This window comes from Mus pahari, chromosome 5 (genome assembly GCF_900095145.1).
Source record: "Mus pahari chromosome 5, PAHARI_EIJ_v1.1, whole genome shotgun sequence".
NCBI lineage: Eukaryota > Metazoa > Chordata > Mammalia > Rodentia > Muridae > Mus > Mus pahari.
The window spans coordinates 17,327,806-17,348,517 of record NC_034594.1 but is presented as its reverse complement, the minus strand read 5'-3'; the positions used below and the strand labels follow the sequence as shown (position 1 = coordinate 17,348,517).

The following is a 20,712-nucleotide window of genomic DNA, read 5'->3' as shown; positions in this document are numbered from 1 at the left end:
GTTGCCACCCACAGATTGAGAAGCACTGCTCTACTGCTCTAGCCTGACTGATCAGGGTTAAAAAAAGCGGGGGGGGGGCATCCCAGGTGTCCAATGAGAAGGTAAACATCTCTACAGACTCTGAAAGAAAAACCTGGATACATTATGAACAACTTTTTGCCTATTACATTTGCCAAAAGCTGACAAATTCCGAGACATACAAAGTCACACAACAATGTAACTCAAGAAGATACAGCAAGACCGCAAGTGCGGCTACTTGGTAGAGAACTTATCTAGGTGTAGATTCCCTTCCTGTTCAGCACCCCAAAGGAGAAGGAAGAAGAGGAAGAGGAAGATGGGAAGGGAAAGCTGCCACCATCACTAGTACCAGTCTACATCTCTTTTTTAAAAACTTAATTTGTATATTGTAATCTTCCCACAAAGAAAACCCCAGATCTGGTAAGTTCATGAGTGAGCTCTATCACACAGTTAAAAGGTATGACCTCTCAAGATGATTTTCTCTGATGCTGGGCCCAGCAACATAAAACTGACACCACAAGTCTATGTGCTATTGGCTAATGGACCAGTGAAACAGAATAAAAGGTAGACAGAAAATATCAACTTTTGACATAGGCACCAAGGCAACTTGACAAAAATCTCTCTCTCTCTCTCTCTCTCTCTCTCTCTCTCTCTCTCTCTCTCTCTCTCTCTCATTATAAATTTATATAAATATAAATTATATATATATAATTTTTTGAGGCAGGATCCCACTATGTAGCCTCTGCCAACCTCTGGAACTCAGATATTGACCTGCCTCTGCCTCCCTGTTAGTAGGAATAAACACGTGCCAGCATCACACCCCGTTTCTCCCTGCCAATGCCCCCCCCTTTTCTTTTACATTATTTTGTTTGCGAGTATGTGTGTATGGTTGTACATATTCCATGGTGCACTTGTAGCACTTGTAGCAATCAGAATTGTGGAAGCCGGTTCTCTTCTACCATGTGGGTCTCTGGGATCAAACCCCAGGTAGGCAGCCTTAGTGATAAATGCCCCATGCTTACTTGATACATGTATAAAAACTAACTCAAATTAAACATAGGTCTAAATGTAAATCTATGATACTTCTAAAATAAAATACAATTATTCACCTAGCATTTGAATCTTATTAAATCCAAAAGTGTTGCTTGGTATGGTAGTACATGCCTGTAATTCCTGCATTTGTGAGGCAGGATGATCGATCACAAGTTCAAGGCTAGCCTTAGTTTCTAAAAGCCAAAAAGATGAATAAATCTAACTAAACTAACTCTCCCGTTGAAATGAGCTGACATCCTAAGAAGAGGAGTGCTCACAGATGTCTCATCTAAAGAAAGACCTTCCAGTAAGTGAACTCAAAAGACTTCCTGATTTCAATAGAACCTCCTTTTTAATTCCTGCCCCCTTTAAGAACCCAGCCATGACATCATCTTACGGACGCCGCGCAGCCTACCTTGGCAACGCCCGGCTGTCCTTCCGGGAAGCTTCAATTGGTTAGCCGGCTCCAAGAGGCCCCTCCCACTTCCCCCAGCAATCCGCCCCGGCGCCGGCCGTCAATCAGGTCAGTTGGCACCTGTGATTGGCCGCGGGGCTGCGTTCGCGTAGGCAGCGCACTGGGGGAGGGGAGCGGCGCGGTGTCTGGAGTCGCATCCGTCCAGGTCTCCCCGCGAGCCTTGTAGCCCGCCGGTCCTCCTGCAGCCCGCCTGCTGGGCAGGGCCGGCTCGGCCGGGCCATGGAGTCCTACGACATCATCGCTAACCAGCCCGTGGTCATCGACAATGTGAGGCCGGGCAGCGGGGGCGGGGGGAGGACTGTGACCCGCCGCGGGGTCGCAGGCGGTGGCGTGCGGTGGCCCACGCTGGTGGGGCCAGGGGTGGGCCTCGGGAGCATCTCCCTCGGAGTCCAGGATGTGCGGGACAGCTGGACACAGCCAGGCGGTCCTTATTGCTCTAGGCCGGTGAACGCGTCTGTCTGGGGTGGGAGCGCTGGGCAAGTTAAGACCCCTGGCCCTTTTCTTGGTGGTCAGCTCTGGTCTCCTGGTGGAGGTCGGCTGACATTTGACCTCTTGCACACTGCTGGCTCTATCTCTTGAAGGGCCTGGTGATCTTTACAACACTTCCCAAGGGGCTGCACCCAGAAGCAAACACTGCACGTTAAATTCTACCAGCCACCACCTGGTGGCCTCTTTGCCGCTTTTAACTAACCCCCCCTCACTCTAAATGATCTTTTCTGAGAGTGCAGCCACTTTCCCCGGGACGGAGCAGTTTGGGGTGGTAGTTTGCAAACCTGAAAGAAATAGAGGTCCTGCTTCCCGGGGCGTTGTCTTCCAGCCTGGGTTCTGCTTGCCTTCAGTGGCCCTAGGAGCTGTCTATCCTTAGAGGCCTTGACGTGGCTGGGGTTTTTCTCTAGCTGTGCCCAGAGCTGATGTGTAGGCCTTGGAGCTTTTGACGGTGACACACTTCTCTTTCTGGGAACTGACTCCTCCCCACGTGAGCCCCTGATGGAATCTTTGTGGCTGCCTTTTTTTGGAGCACCCATGTGGGCTCCCTTAAATCATAACTTGTTTATCAGGGAGGCTAGTCCTGGACTTGGAGGTGTGCTTGGGGCAGGCTACAGTGTACATCAGGCTATACCTACCTGTTTGGTGGCCAACAAGCCACCAAAGCTCAGAGGCACCTGCCTGGCCACGTTTGGGCTTGGAGCCCCTCGCTTGTAACTTGGCTATGTTTATTTCGGCCCTGATAGAGACTGGTGAGCAAAGGGTGTGAGTAGGTGTCTCATTTACTGAGTGGAAGGTGTGTCGAGTTCGTGTTGAAAGCCTAGGTCCAGCTTCCAGCAGGGACAGGGACTGCCTCTCCTCTTACTACCCAAGAAAGGTACTTGGAGACCACCAAGTGGTTCCCCTCCATGGACCCAGTATGTGGTCCCTGTCTGCTGGTGAAGACAGGGTTCTTGAATAGAGTAAGGCTGAGGCGTAGCATCTAGCTATCTTTAGAGTGTGGCTGTCTTCCTCTCCCTACAGGTACTAGCCATAGCATTCACAGAGGAGATCTGTGGTTTCTCGTCACGGATGCCAACCTGGGGCCGGTCACTGCTGATAACCTCTACCCAGCAGATGCCCCTGACAGCTCTTCTCATCTCCCCCTTGGGTCCCCAGGACAGGAAATGCAGCCTCACACCTAGTTTTGATCTCCTAGTGCTTGCGAATGATCTCCTTCTCTAGGTCAGGTCTCTGGCTTCCTCCCTGCCCAGCCTTGGTAGAACTGCCAGCTCTCTCCACTTGGGGACCCTGACAGCATCTGGAGTCGTTGGCAGGAGCTAAAACATTGCTTTTCCTTGCAGGGTTCCGGGGTGATCAAGGCTGGCTTTGCAGGAGACCAGATTCCTAAGTACTGTTTCCCAAACTAGTAAGTGTCACGGGGGGGGGGGGGGGGAGGGAGCAGCTCCCCCAGCCCTTTATTTGCTTTGGGGAAGAATGTGTCCCCTATGGTGTTACAGCTTCCTTCTTGGAAGGCAAGTCCCTCCTCTACCTGGAAGAGGAAACACCAGATTGGTGGAGGTGACCCTGAGAGTAACTGCTGGGTCTCAGAGTCTCTCGCCTTTGTTTCTGGCTCAGCCTGTTAAGGAACAGCATCCAGCATTGCCCTGGGGATGGGGTGTGGTGAAGGCGGGGAGCAGGAATAAGAGGGACCTCTCTCCAGGGAAGAACTAAACTCCCACAGAGAGTTGGGGGGGTGGTGGCATGTACACAGCCACCCCTTCCTCCCTGGAAAGTTTTTTTTTTTTCTTCTGATTATTGTGGAGTTTGGGTGAACCCCTAGCCTCCAGAAAGCTAAGCATATATTCTAAGCTATACCCCTGCCAGCCCCCAGAAATGTTTTCATCAGGGCTCAGTTATGTATAGCACCTAGGAACTGTTCCTGCCCAGCCCTCTCCACACACCCAGGGAGTGCCAATGGTAACAGGGTGGTTCTGTCCCAAAGAGCGAGGAGCACCTGGGCCCTACCTGCCCACTGGGAAGGTTCCCCTTGAAGCACCTCTCAGAGCTTGAAGGATCTGTCGGTAGCCTGCAGATCAGAGCTGGGAACCTGGAGTGGCTTTAAGAGCTACAGGCCTGTCTGGGGAAAAAGCCAGCCAGGGCTCACAGAGGGCTTCAGCTTTCCATCCCAATCTCTGGGTGGGTGTCAGGAAAGGCTGTTGGCAGTCTGTGGGGAATGTGGGTCACAATTTAGAATGGTAACTCATCACATACGTGCTTGCCAAGAACTGATCTCTATTCTGGAAGCCCTGGCAGTGGAAGAGTGGCCACTGTGGGAGGAATACACCAGAAAGCCTCCACAGAGTTTTAGGGTTGTCTTTCATCTATCAGCAGACAAGAGGGTGGGTGGGCTCAGTCAGTGTGGCCTCAAAAGTGTGGCCTAGGCCACGACAGGATCCTGTCATTTACACTCAACCCTCCCTGGGGAGAGGCTCGTTCCTTCAGACGCCAAACTGCTTGTGCTTCTAAGAGCCATGCTGCTGTCCTACTCCCCGAAGGTCTAGGCTCTGACCTCTGCTCTGAGCCACTTCCCAGTGCTTAGCATGGCCACCCTCCAGGTTTCCTGGACACAGGTTCAGCCATGCACCTGCCCAACTCACTGACCTTCTGTGACCTTGCAGTGTCGGACGGCCAAAGCACATGCGGGTTATGGCTGGAGCCCTGGAGGGGGACCTGTTCATTGGACCGAAAGCAGAGGTAACTGTCCCTAAGTTGAGTTTGTCAGTCACAGAGCTAGCTGGTGATCAGAGCAACCTGTTCTAGGATTTCTGTGCCTTCTTGGGCCTCTTACCTTCCATTCAATGTGTGTGTGTGTGTGTGTGTGTGTGTGTGTGTGTGTGTGTGTAGGCAACCGCCCTTCTATACGATGCCAATAAGCCAACATTCCTGAGGAACTCCTGGTTTGACCTCATGTCTGCTTTCAGAAACTGGAAACTATAGGAGAACTGATTAAGGTCACAGCACTTGGGAGGGGTGGAGACAGGAAGATCAGAAGCTCAAAGTCATCTTCAGCCACCCCCAAAAGTGAGTTAAGAATTAGAATCACCTAGGTTTTATGGACCTGATACCTGCTCTGAGGAAGGCCGGGGGCCATTTCTTATTCTGACTAGGATGGCCTATCTGGGGACTGCACACTGAATCAGACTCTGAGGGAGCCAGCTAGGGTGTGGGGGAAGTGTCAGCCGAGCACGGGCAGGCGCCAGGTAGGCTCCTGGGGAATAAGGCACCTGGGAAGGGGAGGCCTGACTAGAAGGGCACACGAGGGGCTGTGGGAGATGAAAGCCAGCCACTGTTGTACAAGAAGCAAAGTGTCTCCTAGACAGACACTCAAGGGTAGGTGGGGAGCTGGGCCAAGAGGTCAGAGCTCTAGCTGTACTCTGGAGGAATGATGGGTGTGGGGAATTGCAGGCTGGTCTTCCCCACTTCTCCCCAGGCCCCCCTTTTATTTTGTTCCCAGCAGATGGGCTCAGGTGGCCTAGGGGAGACAGTGCAGACAGAGCATGGGCTGCCGTGCTGCAGATGGATGCCAGCCAGTGTATAACAAGATGCTGGAGAGAGCTTAGGCAGTGAACGAGGAACATGTGTGCAGAAAGAGGAGTGACTGGGACGGGCATGTTCCAAGAATTCTTCCCCTGAGTAGATGTAAACAGTAGTTCTGTTTAAGGCCCCAGTGAGAAACCAGACTAGGATTCCACCAGAGTTCCCCCTGGAGAACCAGAGACTTTACTGACAGAGCATGGGTGAGAGACTAGTGTAGGATCCAGGGAAACCCACGGCAGCCTTAACTCTCCAGTAGCCTTCCCCAGCCTGTACACTACCGCTTCTCAAGACCTTGAGACCATATGCATAGTGTAGAGCTCCCTGCCAATGCTGGGAGGTCCAGTGACCCTCCCCACACCCTCTCCTAAGAGAACCTCAGCAGGGCTGCTCAAACGGATTCTGGCAAGGGTCTAGCTGACCTGAGGAAAATGGCTCCTCTTTGGCTTAGAGTATTGCATTCTATAACACTGCACCTCTCCTTCCAGCTCTTAAAGGCTTTACACACACACACACACACACACACACTCACACACGCTCCCTTCAGCAGTTCTCCCTGAGCCTTGAAGGAGGCGACAGGTATCTGGCTATTCAGCAGGGTACCGAGCCCTCATCTTGACCATCTCTCCATGTCTATAGTCTTGCTGTTATCCTTCTCAGAAACAAGTAAGAAAAGGGGAGAAAGAGGAAACATAAAGACATCCAGTGGAAGCTAACAGCAGAAAGAACCCAAGTGTGTAAACACAGATAGTTGGAAGGCACCTTAGCCAGGCGCATCATATTCGTTTAATGACCACAGTTGTTTCCTGGTTAGGGTCTATATCTTTCCCCATCCAGGGAGCATTTCTGTCTGAGCTCACAGTAGAGGATGAAAATTCCCATCTGTGGAGCTGGCCTTAAGTCTAATCAGAAGGTTGGTTGTACCTATAACAGCTAATATCTCACTAACGGGCACTTCCATGGTGCAGTATGCAAGGGCTGCCACCAGGTAGGGCTTTGGGTCATAATTCTCCCAGCAGCTTCCATAGCACCCTCCAGGGCTGTAAAAGCTAACCAGTAGCAGGGGAATGCCTTAGAGCTAGCTGATCTCATGCTGGCATTTCCTCAATTGAGGCCCCCTGCTTTCAAATAACTAGCTTGTTTCAGGAAGACATAAGACTAGCCAGCACAATGGGTATCAGCTGTGCTTCACCCAACCATAAAGTCCCTGAGAATCCCATAGTTGTACTAGACTCCTGAGCCCCCGTGAACCAACTTCCTTCCCACCCGGGTTCCTTCTACATGCACTGGTAAGCCTTTGACGTGGGCCTCAAAGGTGCAAAGCACACAGGCCTCCAACCCTGCAAAGCACACAGGCTAGCATTATGTCTGCTATACATTTAAACCCTTTACCGGGGATGCCCAGGACATCAAAGCAAGAGCCTAGGTGCCCATCTCATTACAAATAGTGCTGTGAAGTGAAGATAACCTTGAATGCACAGTCCATTCCAGGCAGTTTCCGTTCTCAAATCCAAGCAGAGGAGACCCTAACGTAAAACATCAGGGAGGTGCAGCACAGCATCAAGAGATTCCACCTGTTTGTACCAGTCGTCTGGCTTCTTCATCCTTGGGGAATTTTCATGGGTCCTTGATGCATTTTCCTGTTGTTGATGAAGTCAGCGTGGCTTAGGTGACACACGCTGACCAGACCTAAGGCCGGGGGAACAGATTTCTTATGCCTGCCCACCTCTCAGGGCTGCAGCTTCTTGACTTGAGATTGGTACATCCTTGGCACTACAGTACCACTGCAGCCAGGCAGTGCCTCTCCGTTTGCCACACTAGGCTGCTAAAAGGACTTAAGAGCACACTCAAAGAGGGAGGTTGCCTAACTCTGGTCAACCAGAGTTAATTCTTTTCACCTGCACTGTTCTAGCCCATTTCCATCACCTGAGACACGTCATCTTTAGTATTCTTGGGGGTTACCAGGAACCAAGGAACCTACTTCCAGCACCTACCCAAGCCTAAATAGTCTTGGGTTTTTTTTAGGGGGTGGGGGATGGTGTTGAAACAGGGTCTTTCTCTGTAACCTGACTGTCCTGGAGCTGCCTCTGTAGACCAGGCTGGCTTCAAACACAGGGATTGACCAGTCTCTGCCTTCTGAGTGGTGGGATTAAAGGTGTGTGCCACCACGCCTGGCCCATATAATTGGAGAGCCAATAAATTCATACTTCAGCATGGGGCTTCCTGTCCCCTAGACAAGACAGGATGGCGTTTATCTGGTCCACACCTACAGGTATCCCTGGCTACCTCATTAGCAAAGTGGCTCTTATGATCTCTACCCACTCCCAAAAGCTTCCTCCACCAGCTGCTGGCATAATGAGCCATGAATACCACTGTAGCTCTATCCCTGTCCCAAGGTCCCTGCTAAGTCATCTTCCTTCTAACCCCCGTAAATGCCATCCTGTCTTGTCCAGTGACTGGAGTGCTGAACACCACCTCTCAGTTCTTTGCCACATTCTGGTTAACCCAGTGCTTCCCACTGGTGCCAGAACCTGGACTTCAGCAATGTCACTACAGCAGTGATCTTAACCCAGATCTGAGCTGTGTGCTTCTTGGTCCCCTTCCTATAACAAAAACTAAGCCAACACCACTCTCTCCTTTTTTCCACCTTTCTGTCTAAATCCCAGGCTAACTTGGAGGGTTCTAGCCAGATGTATATGCATTGCAGTACCTCTTTCACACAGGCAACTTCTCTCAGGGCTTCAGAGACAGAGCCCCTCAACACTAGGTAGGAGAGAAGGAAGGTTAGAGGGGAAGGGAGTGTAGACCTCTGTAAGCTACTTCCTGCTGATTAGGGACATTGAGTTCCTAGGGTGAGTCCAATCTTCATCGTCGACTTCGAACAACAACCAGGGATGGGGCAGGGAAGCCATCTTCTTCAGAGTGACCCCGTCCCTCTCGGGACTCTGACATTTATGCCCTGTCCATAGTTTCCAGAATTAAACTATCTACAAAATCACACCCCTGCTAGTGCGCGAGGCAAATCATAATCACCCGTTGTGAAGCAGCCTCTCATCTCACACCTGGAATTAAAACAAAAACATATTCATATAACTGAGTTTTTAAGAAACCCAAACTTTTTTTTTTTTTTTTTTTTTTGAGACAGGGTTTCTCTGTGTAGCCCTGGCTGTCCTGGAACTCACTCTGTAGACCAGGCTGGCCTCCAACTCAGAAATCCTCCTGCCTCTGCCTCCCAAGTGCTGGGATTAAAGGTGTGTGCCACCACTGCCCTGCGAAACCCAAACTCCTAACTACAGCAAACAGTGAGGTTACTCAGTGTGTGGATGAGGGGCTCCTTATAAGGAAGCCTGAAGCACCTGGGAAGTCTCCACCCATTGTGAGTGATGGAGCTCCCATTGTGAGTGATGGAGCTCCCCTTCAGTTAGCCCTCTTCTGCTTGTGGTGGTGTCTTGCCAGCAGGCACAGTTGATCTGATGAAAATGGCTGCTGTTTGGCTCAAAAGCCTGTATTCAATACAGCATGTTGTCATTTTCCCTGGTCCTGAGAGAGCTGAGGCAGCTGAGCCCTGGGAGCCTCCGTACACACCAGGGAGATAGGAAGCAGGCAAAGGCAGGAGGTAGCTTCATGCTTTGCGACATGTGAGGGTCTGGTGCTATGTCTGGCCTTCTCCCTGTCCTCCAGGAGCACCGAGGGCTGCTGACCATCCGATACCCCATGGAGCACGGTGTGGTACGGGATTGGAACGACATGGAGCGTATCTGGCAGTACGTCTACTCTAAGGACCAGCTGCAGACCTTCTCCGAGGAGGTGTGGCACCCACCCTTCCCCTATGTTCCCAGCTCTCTGACTGCCTATCGACAGAACTTCCTGTTCTGTGTGGTGCGTGTGCATGTGCGTGTATGCGCATATGTGTGTGGTGTGCGTGCGTGTGTGTGTGTGTGTGTGTGTGTGTGTGTGTGTGTGTGTGTGGTATGTGGGTGTGGTGTGCGTGTGTGTGTATGTGGTGTGTGTGTGTATGTGGTGTGTGTGTGTGCCACCCAGTGGCAGCCAGGCAAAACGAAATGCTCCAGGGCTTGGGGTTCAGAGCTGGTTCAGATGGAGTCCTCAGGAGGGGCAGGTGGCTGTTCAGTGGTGCTTTTAGCCCAGGAAAGCTCTTTAAGGGCCTAGCCTGTTCTGTGTGTGTGACTCCCTCATCTCTCACAGCATCCTGTTCTTCTAACGGAGGCCCCACTGAACCCCAGTAAGAACCGGGAGAAGGCGGCAGAGGTGTTCTTTGAAACCTTCAATGTTCCTGCACTGTTTATCTCCATGCAGGCCGTGCTCAGCCTGTGAGTGCCCCAAGCCCTGGTGTCCCTGGAGGCACAGCCTTCTGGTCCCCTCCATGCCTTCTACACTAGTAAAAATAATATCCCAGGGTCCCTTGCGGGGTTGAGGAGATCCTCTCACCTCAGTGGCTGAAGTAAAAGAATACTGACCTGGTGGCAGGTACGCAACAGGACGCACCACAGGAGTGGTTTTAGATTCGGGGGACGGGGTCACTCACGCTGTCCCCATCTATGAGGGCTTTGCCATGCCACACTCCATCATGCGGGTAGACATTGCCGGCCGGGACGTATCTCGATATCTGAGGCTGCTGCTGCGCAAGGAAGGGGCTGACTTCCACACCTCAGCTGAGTTTGAGGTGGTTCGGACCATCAAAGAGGTGATGAGGATGTGGGGGAGTGTGGCTGGATTGGGGATAAAGAGCATGTGGGCATAGCCAGGGCTGGGGATAAAGAGCATGTGGGCGTGGTTGGGGCTGGGGAGGCCAAGATATGAAAGCAAGCTCTGTCTACAAGTGTCCCTGCTACAGCCTGCTTAAGAGTCTGCCCTGCCCACACAGCGAGCTTGCTATCTGTCCATCAACCCACAAAAGGACGAGGCTCTAGAGACTGAGAAGGTGCAGTACACGCTTCCAGACGGCAGCACACTTGATGTAAGTAGCCAGGCCTGACTCTAGGGCCATAGCTAATGCCGACCATGGGTGTGGGGAACGACACACTGGCTTCTCTGAAGAACCTGTGCCTTGGCCGTCTTCTCCACAGGTGGGGCCTGCGAGATTCCGAGCCCCTGAACTGCTGTTCCAGCCAGACCTGGTGGGGGATGAGAGTGAGGGGCTCCATGAAGTTCTGGCCTTCGCCATCCACAAGTCCGACATGGACCTCCGCCGAACACTTTTCTCCAATATCGTGCTATCAGGGGGCTCAACACTGTTCAAAGGTACTGTTGGGGGTGGGGGGTGGCAAGGCCACTAGCCCAGGGTGTCTGGCACCTCAGAGCGCTCTCTGAAGCCAGCAGTGTGCTGTTTCTATCACCTGTTTGACGGTTCTCAGTGAGCTGAGTTTTCTGATAGGAGATGTTTTTAGCTTGTTGCATGCTAGGCATGAGGGCATGACACCTGTCATTTTGATACTCAGGAGGCTAAGGCAGGAAGATCATGAGTTCAGTGCCAAGCCTGGATTACACGGGATGAGACACTCCTTTATATATTAAAAAAAAAAAAAAAAAGGAAAAGAAAGAAACCAGAACAATACTCAGGCACTAAAGTGAAGTAAGTGTTCCTTAGCCGTGACTTTGCAGTGCTCAGTGAGGACACAGGGTCAGGTGGAGCCACATGGCCTTAGATTACGGCTATGTCAGTCTCTGAGCAAGCTCAGCCCACCCACAGCCAGGGTGCTACATCACGGCCCCTCAGGCCCCTCAGTCGTGCAGGAAGAGGGACAGCAATAGCTAGGGTCTGAAGGCCACTGTGATAAGAGGTGGGCTGTGATCCAGGCTTGGCCATCCTTGTATCCACAGGCTTTGGAGACAGGTTACTAAGTGAAGTCAAGAAGCTTGCCCCGAAAGATGTTAAAATCAAGGTAAGACTGAGAACCTCTGGGGCAGGGGGGCAGGGTAGGGAGATGGGACCCCTGCTGAGCCCGTCCTGCTGAGCCCATCTTCTGGGTCCGCACTATGTCCGACCACTCTTGGCCTCGCCGCCTTGGGTCTAAGGGTGGCAGCTGTCTGCTTATCCTGCTTATCCCATTCTTTGCTCCTAGATCTCTGCTCCTCAGGAGCGGCTGTACTCCACATGGATCGGGTGAGGTTGGGCTCAAGGAGAAGGGCGTGGGGAGGGACTGGCCAGGGGAAGTGGATGGACTTCTTTCCCAAGTAAAGGAATGTGAGATCCGAGTACCCAGGATGGCGGTTGACCCAGCCCACGGGAACTCACGAATGTTGTCTCTCCACCCTCACAGAGGCTCCATCCTCGCCTCACTGGACACCTTCAAGAAGATGTGGGTATCCAAAAAGGAATATGAAGAAGATGGCTCCCGCGCGATTCATCGCAAAACCTTCTAATGCCCGAGGAGGGTGGACATACTGGGGGAGAGGGAGGAAAGGGGAGCCAGAGCCCTTGACTTCTTTTGGTCTGGGTTCGTGTTCTAAGATTAGGGTCCCCTGCATGCTCTGACCCCGGAGCAGGTGGTGCGGTCATGGTCACCTGTAGCCCTCCCCTCCCCTCCCCCTGTGCTCAACACACACACAGACACACAGAGAGTAATGATCAGCTGCATGGATGGCAGTCCCAAGCTGGAACATGGGAAGGGCCACTGCCACCTGTGGCTCCTGCTCTGGCCTTGAAGCTCTGAGACCAGACTCCTGCTCCATTTGCTCCGACAGGCTCCCAGTGGGGCTAGACTCCCTGGATCTCTGGAGTAGACTGAAGGGAGGGACAGCCAGGAGCTCCCCTCAAGGTGGTGAGGCACAGTGGTGGTTCATGCTGCTGCCTCTTTCTGGCCTGATGAGGCAAATGTCCAACATAGGACTGACTAGGGAACAGTCCTCCGTCCCACTGAGGGAATGTAGCCAAGAGTCAGAGCATCAGAGCTGTGGGCAGCCACAGCTTGTGGTTTGCCCCACTCTCTTTCAAAGCACTACACTGATTGGCCACTCCCTCCTCTTTCCCTTGGTGCCCTGGACAGGAAGGGGGAAATGGTCTTTATTTGCTGAAGGAAAGCCATTTAATCAGGACTCAGACCCAAAGGGTAGGCATATTCTCACCTCCCTCAAGAAAGGTCTTCACCATGACCAGGGCCTCCCCTCCCTCTCCAGATCTGAACAGTAATTTAACACAGTTGCCTGAAAAATACTTGTTTTTATAAATCATTATAGTAATAATTATGGACAAGGCCCGGTGTGTGGCTCTGATTCTTGGGGCTCTATGCTCTGGTTTGCTCGCCCATCCCTGGGAATGCCAAGAGAAAGGACACTGGCAGAGCTCAGGAGCTTGAGGCGACAGGACAGGTGAGAGCAGCCATACCCTCCCGCTGTGACCTGCTAGGGCTGCTGTGTGTGCCTTGTGCATGTGTGCCACGCCTCCACGGGCCTGCCAAGGTGTGCGGGTGCTGGCAGTGATGCAGGCTTAGCGCTTACAGCAGGAGAGGGAAGAGTGGGCAGCCTGGGAATGGACCAGGCTCCACAGGAAGAAGCAGAACACAACCTGCAGGAGCCTGCAGGCAGCAAGAGCTCTGCAAGCAGAGAGTTTGCTTGCTAGCATGTCAGTGCACACTACACAGCACGTGATTGAGGTTGATGGTGAGACGAGATATAAAGGGCTGGGCTCATCTTAAAGGAGAAAGATGCCAGCCATTTTGGAATAGTGTTAGGCCTTAGGGGTTAGGGCTGCACCAGCAGGTGGGGCATGCTGCCTTGTAAGAGCTTGGTGAGTTGGTGGTTAGTGAGAGCTCTTTGACAGGCTCGGGAGGGAAAGTTGGCAAGGAAGGTAAATTGGTGTGTGGCACAGTGACATAAACCAAAGAGGTCAGATGGACTAGCATGTGGAGGATCTGAAGGACATTAACTGTTAAGTGACAAGTTTTCACTGTGGAAGAATAGTGAGCAGAGCCAAGTGTTGAAAGCTATAGGCCCAAGTACTGATCAGGAATGTGTGCAGCAGATGCTGTGTGGCCATGTGGTCACAGCACAGCATCAAAGTTTACACAGAAGCCTGTGCTAAGGGACCCTGAAAACCAGTTCCTGTGCAGGGCTCTGCTGGCACCACTGGCTCAAAGCCACCTGTGTTTGGAACCTTCCTGCTGAGCTCCTCATGCCCACATTTGTCAGTCTGAGTCTATGGTCTGCAGGACCTCTACCCACCCTTTCCTATCAGGGCCCCATCCCAGCTCACGACCCTGCTCCATCCTGCCCACCCAGTGTGTTTGCTCATAATCTACTGTGCGGGTAACCACCTCAAACCTGTAATGACTTATAAGCCATACAATAAAATATTCATGAGTACTTATGAGTAAATATAGCCGGGGATGGGGAGGGGGCACCAGTTATCTGTTTAGCAGAATTCCAGTTTCTGGGAAAATAAGCCAGCCACTGTGATGCTGGCCAAATCACTTCTAGGAACCACAGTCCCTCCCTTAAGCATGCCCATCCTGTGAACTCTGCTGGAGTTTTCTTCACAGGGATGGCCCCTTATACCTGTCAACTCTCTTTAAGATAAATCCCTGCATGGCCCCATACCCCTCTGGCAGGGATGCTCTAATAGAAAAAGCTACAGCTGAGGAAAGCAGCTGGACTGAGCCTAATGTACTGAGTTACAGGTATGAGCCGGTTTCACTCTTCTAACACTGACAAGAACACTTATCTGTGAGCAAGAAAGCACTAGGTTACAATATACCCATGGGTTTTCTGCCTGTCTGCTTCCAGGACCTACAATTAGTGGCATCCCAGAAACAGTGAGCAGTGTCCAGGCCTTGGCTTCTAGGCATTATCCTCCGGTTCCCTAACAAGAGACACAAGATCCACTGTGTCTTATGGCACCGTAAACAGCGCAAGTGTCTTAAGCAACACATGGGCCAGATTGAAGCAGCCCCCATACTCCAGGCTGTACATAAATAAGATAGTTGTGAGTCCTTAGTGATCCATGACTGAGTAAAGGCTGAAGGGATGGCTCAGTTAATACAGTGCTTGTTTGAAGCCTGCCTTCATGTATAGACTTCGTCCCCTTGTGGTGTTGTTCCTGTGTCTGGGGGACTCTCCTTACAGGCTGTTGCTTACTTCTGGCTGCCCCCAGTACTTGATGGAAAGACCTTATCGCTGAGGATACCCACACATTGGTGACAGGGCATGTAAAAAGCAAACTGGAACTGACTGGAGCTTCCTCCCTGCTGGCTCGCTCAGCACTGCAAGTTGCTATGCAGGCTGCTGTGATAAGAGTCTTACTCAGCTGTGAACTGAAATGACTGGCCCGGCCAGAGATGCCCAGGGGTGCAATTGTGACACCAAAGTCTGGGGAGTGACCAACCACTGACTGAAGAAACATACCTGGGAGCAACAAACCTGTCCAAGCACGCTCCTGGGGAGGCTTACTGTCCCCAGGGTAAACGTCCTCCCCTCTAAATTCTCATTTAATTAGTGCAGCTCTCAGACCTTAACAGAGAAGTTCCTTTGTACAGTGGATGATGGTTACCGCAAACTCACAACTGGTCAGAGTTCAAAGACTCCATGACCCCACAGAGAGCTCAGCCACACAAGAGACACCTCTGGTACTCCTCCCCTCCCCAAGACTCAGACCATCACTGAAGAGGCAGAAAATGTGTAAGGGCCGGAGGTTGGGAAGGACTACAGTGAAACAGTGTCTTCTGGCTGTGATAGGCAGCCAGTGCACTCGGGAACTCACGGCAGCTCTGGCCACCTGCACAAGATCAAGCCAGTCGGCCTTCTAGCATGGCGTGGAAACGGGTTCATGAGCTCCCACCTCTCACTCAGGGACTATGGGCAGTTGATTGCTTCTGTGGGAGAGAGTCTGTTCTTTAAGTGTTTAGGTTGCTGCTAAATTGACCTGTGTTCTAGTAGATGGCTCCACACTCACAAGTATATAAACAGCACAAATGGAAGTTGGGTTATTAAAATTTAAAAACTACAGACAAGGTCAAAAGAATGAATAAGACAGGAACTGCCCCAGATATCACAATGGAAGGAAATGCGACTCTGGACTGGACCCTCCTGCTGGAAAAGACACTGAACAGCTAGATGTGGTTACATATAGCTGTAATTCCAGCAACTAGGAGGCTGAAGCAGAAAGACCTGGAGGTTGTAGCCAGCCTGGGCTATACAGCAACATTTTTCACTCACACACACATCATAAAAAAATACAAAACTAGCCGGGCGTGGTGGCGCACGCCTTTAACCCCAGCACTTGGGAGGCAGAGGCAGGCAGATTTCTGAGTTCCAGGCCAAAGTGAGTTCCAGGACATCCACAGCTATACAGAGAAACCCTGTCTCAAAAAACAAAAACAAAAAAAAAAAAAACAAAAAACCAAATGAACATTTAGGAAAACTTGATGCCTAAGAAGATGACTTAAATAAACTGTAATTTTCTAATATTGATAGTCACACTGGAGGAATTAGTCTGTAAGATGTACCATAAGAGCTAAAGATGCAGCTCAGTGGGTAAAGGCACTTAGCACACAAGCCTGGTGTCATGAGTCAGCCTCCCATATACAACGGAAGGACAGAGCTGACCTCACAAAGTTGTCCTGACGTATGTGTGCGCCATGGACCATATGGCCACAAACAATGAACATGCATTTGTGCACACAGAATAAAATTGAAACTAAAACAAAAAGCTGTACCAATGGTGGCATACATCTTTAATTCCAGCACTCGAGAGGCAGAGGCAGGCAGGTTTGAGCCATCCTGGTTTACACAGAGTTCCACACTAGCCAGTTAGATCTAAATAAAAATAAAAATTCATACATAATGAATGATGGAACATCAGATTGTCAATTTGCAAGTAGTCCTGGAAATGTTTATTCTTGAACTTGCAGATAAATTTTCCTTGGTGGCAAGAGACAGACCCAAAGGCTCAGATGAAACCCTCTTCTATGCAAAATGCTACATTTCCTTCAGAGCCCAAATGCTCCTGGGAGCTACAGGAGCTACTCAAGCCCATGTGGCTAGCCAAGACTAGAAGCACCTGGGGAGCCCAAGCTCTGTTACCCAAGTCCCACCCCCGGAGACTGCGTCAGTGGGATGGATGGCCTGGGTCCTAAGCCTTGTAGAACTTGGGTGATTCCAAAGTACAGCTAAATTAAAGTTCTATGGACTCAAGAATTCACTAGTCTGTTTTAGTTTCTTATTGCTGCTATAAAAAGTTAATCACAAATGTAGCGACTTAGGATATAAAATTTTTATTATCTTACATAGCAGCTCAACACGGGTCTCACTGAGCTAAAATCAGAGCATCCATAGGCCTTCCTATCTGGAGACTAGATAATCACTTTTGCCTGCCTTCCAGAGACCATTAGCATTCCTTGGCTCATTTATTAGTGCGTATGTATGTCATAGCACATATGTGGAGGGCAGAGGACAACTACCAGGAATTGGTTCCCCTCCTTCCATCATGAGAGTTCCAAGCATCGAACTTGGTCATCAGGCTGGGCAGCTGGTAGTTTACATGCTGAGCAAGAGGTGGCCAGCCAGCCAGCTGTCCCTAGCTCTAAGGCCAGCAACCCCAATTCCATCCACAACCTTAATTCCTACTTGTTGTATGACCTAATGTACATACAGGTTTGGGGGGTGGACACCTTGAGAGGACTGTTGTTCCGCACACCAAAGCCTGGAAACGTCCTGGACATTCTCCTTTCTGTACTGGAACAACCATTAAAAGCAAAGCAGCAAGGGGGGATTTGGCAGTGAAAAGCTGGGAGAGCAGACTGACCTAATGATCTAGATCTTTCTATACAGCGTGATGGAACGTGTGAAAACAGTGCAGCGCACCAGGCTGCAGACAGGAACTTCCCAGCAGGACACGGAGTCCTCAGGGTACAGCTAGTGAGAAACAGCATTTAAGAGTGGGATTGGCAGGGTGAGATTTAATAGCTCTGTGGGTTCCCTTCCCACAGGAAAGGCCTCAAGTGGTTAATCGATGCCTGACTGATTAGAAGCAGAGGTGATCACACACAGCAAAGAGTGGAAGCGAAGGCTTACACTACACCTTCCAAACAGGTCGCCAAAATGGTGGGCCACTCCACGTTCCATCCCTGAAATCAATCCCGAAATTATGTATGGTGGACCCATTTAATAGATAGTAACCAAAGTCACCTCTGGCAAATTTCAACCCAGAATGAAAAGATATTTCCACTTTATAGATAGCTACTTTGAGAATTTCAATCATAAACATCTGGCTGAGACGATTTATATTTCTGTATTTCCAAAGAAAAACTCCAACTCCTCACACATAAAAATTTAGTAAATACCTAGATACCAATACTAAGTTCAAATCATCACTATTACTTTATAGAGTAAGGTCTATGTTGCCCAGGCTCAGGTATCTTCTCGCAGCAGTCCCAAGTGACCGGGACTTCCACGACAGTGTCCAGCTTAGTGCATCTCTTTCTTCATTCTCTCTCTTTAGGGAACCACTGACAGGTGCAGAGATCACAGTGACAGCTCTCTCTGGAGGACGGAGTGGACTGGAGCTCTATAACGTCCTTCCCCTAAGTCCTGTGGTCAGGTTAGAGCGTCTCTGTAGCATATGGCCCGGTTATTCAGTCATTAGCAGGGCAAAACAGAACCATGAAGACTGGAGCGGGGTCAGCATATTGTCACTGCTCTTGCCCCTAACAATCCCCCTTGGTTTTTGCCCCCTCTATCATTATATAAAAGTTAAAATTTAAAAGAATTTTTAGCCAGGCCGTGGTGGCAGATGCTTTTAATCCCAGCACTCAGGATCTGAAATCAAGGCCAGCCTGGTCTACAGAGTGAGTTCCAGGACAGCCAAGGCTACACAGAGAAAAGAGAAACCCTGTCTCAAAAAGCAAACAAATAACAACAAAAAGTTTAAAATTTTTTAAAAATAAAATTCTAACAACTCTATACTGGTTTTACAACCTAAGTGGATGTCAAGCCAGTATCAAGAGATGGGTGGTCTCAAAAACAAAAAAAAAAAAAATAATATATATATATATATATATAACTATAGAAATAAGACTAGCCAGCTATAGGAGGAGCCAGTGCAATGGCTAGTCTTTATTAGAGAGAAGTTTTCCTTTACATCCTGAAAAGACAACACAGGGGCTCAGTGGGCCATTTGGTGGGGCACAAGCTTGTAATGGGTTCCACAGTTGGGGCATCGCTGACTCTCGCCTTTGTGCAGCCAAAACCAGATGACAGTACAGTTGTCCTCTTCACCTGAAAGGGAAGGACGGTTGACAGTCATCTAGCGTCCGTGTACAAAGGGAGGCTTTCAACATTCACCTCTTTCCTACAGACACTTCGGACACAGCAACAAAACTGCCACTAAGAGACCACTTCAAGCTCCGCTCCTTCAAATGAAAAAGCAGGGCTGCATTTACCTGTGAGTAAGATAACCTTGTATGGGGTCACTGTAGGTTCTAACAATCAATTCCAGTCCCTATGCAGAATCCCAAACAGGATCTGTACTCATGTGTGTCCCTAGTGCCTGAAACAAACAGTACCTGGCATATATGTGTGTGTGTGTGTGTGTGTGTGTGTGTGTGTGTGTGTGTATAAATAATCTGGGCTGGAAAGATAATTCAGCAATTTAAGGCATTGACTGTTCTTCCAGAGGACCTGAGTTCAATTCCCAGTACCCACAGCAAGTGACTCACAACCTTGCTTCTAACTACAGCTCCAGGGTCATCTGACTTCCGTGGCTTCTCATGTATACTGAGACTTAAGACAGTCAACAACCCTTACAACAATGTATACACATGTTTTTATGCACATATAGTCCGTCATACACACGTATCTGAAGCAATTTATAGATGTTCTGTGTAGCAGGTTATAAACAAATGGGCCAGAAAACAAAACCAAAGGACTTACAGATGCAGCCCACTATTCTCTTGTTGCTGATGGACGGGACAAGATTAGGGTCTTCCTTGGTGCCCGAAGCTGCCTTTGGAGGTAGCATATTGTATGGGTCCTGAAAAGAGACAAGAGTTGACGATTTATGACAGATAACACCTGCCACTGCACTGCAAAGGGGCCGTTCCTACAAGCTGGGTTGTCAGGACCAAACGCTGGCTGACAGGAACGCCTCTGATCCCATCCAAGCCCCAGGGCCCCAGAGGACACAGCGTTTCTCCTCACCAGTCCCTTCTGTGCAGCTATCATGATCTCCCTCTCCAGCCCGGTAGCCTGCTCCTCATCAGTAGGGACACCACCTAGAAGAAGAAAAATTAACTACAGCATCTGTCACGACCACGATGAATACACGATAAAAGGATCAACCCGGGAAAGGCGACGTTATACGCTTCTCTGGTGGGTCCCCTAAGCCCACGGAGGCATGACTCCCAAGCCATACCGGTTTTCCCTTCCCACCGCGGAAGCTTGGTTTTCGACTTTCCCTAAAATCAAATCATGAGAGTATACTGGCTGGAGGCCGGCAAAGGATTTGAACGTTGGTCCAGCGCTTTTTGAGTCCTCCAAGTCCTTGTCTTCCAAGGTCACCCGGCACCTTCCAGTTAGGGCACTTTGAAAGCGGGCTCGATCGGGTGGGGCGGCCGAAATGACAGCAAGACCGGACGGAGCACCGGCTCCCGGAGCCTAAGGTGGTCAGCAGGGCTCGAGAGAACTCTGATGGCCGACCCCGCTCGACCGCCCATCACCAACCACGCCGGGGGCCAAGGACACCGGCCTGTCGCGCCCAGCTAGTCACGTACCTCCAGAAGCCATGGAGCGGGTCACGGCCGCGCCACGGGGCCCGTGGGCCCTCAGGGCCTGCGCCGCCAAAGCGCCCACACCGCGAAGTAACCTTGAAGCCATCTCGCCCGAGACAAGCAGATGCACTTCCGGGAACAGGCTGAGCAAGACGGGCGGGACTTCCGTTGGTGGGAGTCTAACAACGCCCGGTCAGCCTTCCGCTTCCTGCCCCCGGGCCAGCCGAAGCAGCGCTCAAAGGAGACGCCGCACATGCGCAGTTCTGCCTCTTCGCCGGCCGCGCAGACTCCCGCCGCCTCGGGGGCGTGGCGTCAGTCACCGGGACCGCTAGCGGCTTTCGGCTTCGTGACCGGGCCGCTTGCGTGCTCGCGCCCAGTGTTCTTGTAGTGGAGGTGCCGTGGAAGCCG

At 50.8% G+C, this 20,712-nt stretch overlaps 2 protein-coding genes across 2 annotated transcripts; one reads left to right on the top strand and one right to left on the bottom strand.

Annotated features, from left to right (window-relative positions):
* The first annotated feature begins 1,601 nt into the window (after positions 1-1,601).
* Positions 1,602-13,905, top strand: Actr1b (actin related protein 1B). Its single transcript, XM_021198052.2, has 11 exons — positions 1,602-1,792; positions 3,355-3,419; positions 4,672-4,747; positions 9,269-9,394; positions 9,791-9,915; positions 10,073-10,289; positions 10,470-10,562; positions 10,672-10,846; positions 11,426-11,487; positions 11,668-11,708; positions 11,866-13,905. The coding sequence occupies exons 1-11, from the start codon at positions 1,745-1,747 to the stop codon at positions 11,966-11,968; spliced, it is 1,131 nt and encodes a 376-aa protein (XP_021053711.1). The 5' UTR covers positions 1,602-1,744; the 3' UTR covers positions 11,969-13,905.
* A 4,717-nt stretch (positions 13,906-18,622) lies between these two features.
* On the bottom strand, positions 18,623-20,505 carry LOC110322258 (cytochrome c oxidase subunit 5B, mitochondrial). The gene is made up of 4 exons (XM_021198863.2): positions 20,308-20,505; positions 19,736-19,809; positions 19,469-19,568; positions 18,623-18,814 (listed from the first exon to the last, which is right to left on the bottom strand). The coding sequence occupies exons 1-4, from the start codon at positions 20,408-20,410 to the stop codon at positions 18,702-18,704; spliced, it is 390 nt and encodes a 129-aa protein (XP_021054522.1). The 5' UTR covers positions 20,411-20,505; the 3' UTR covers positions 18,623-18,701.
* Between the last annotated feature and the right edge of the window lie 207 nt (positions 20,506-20,712).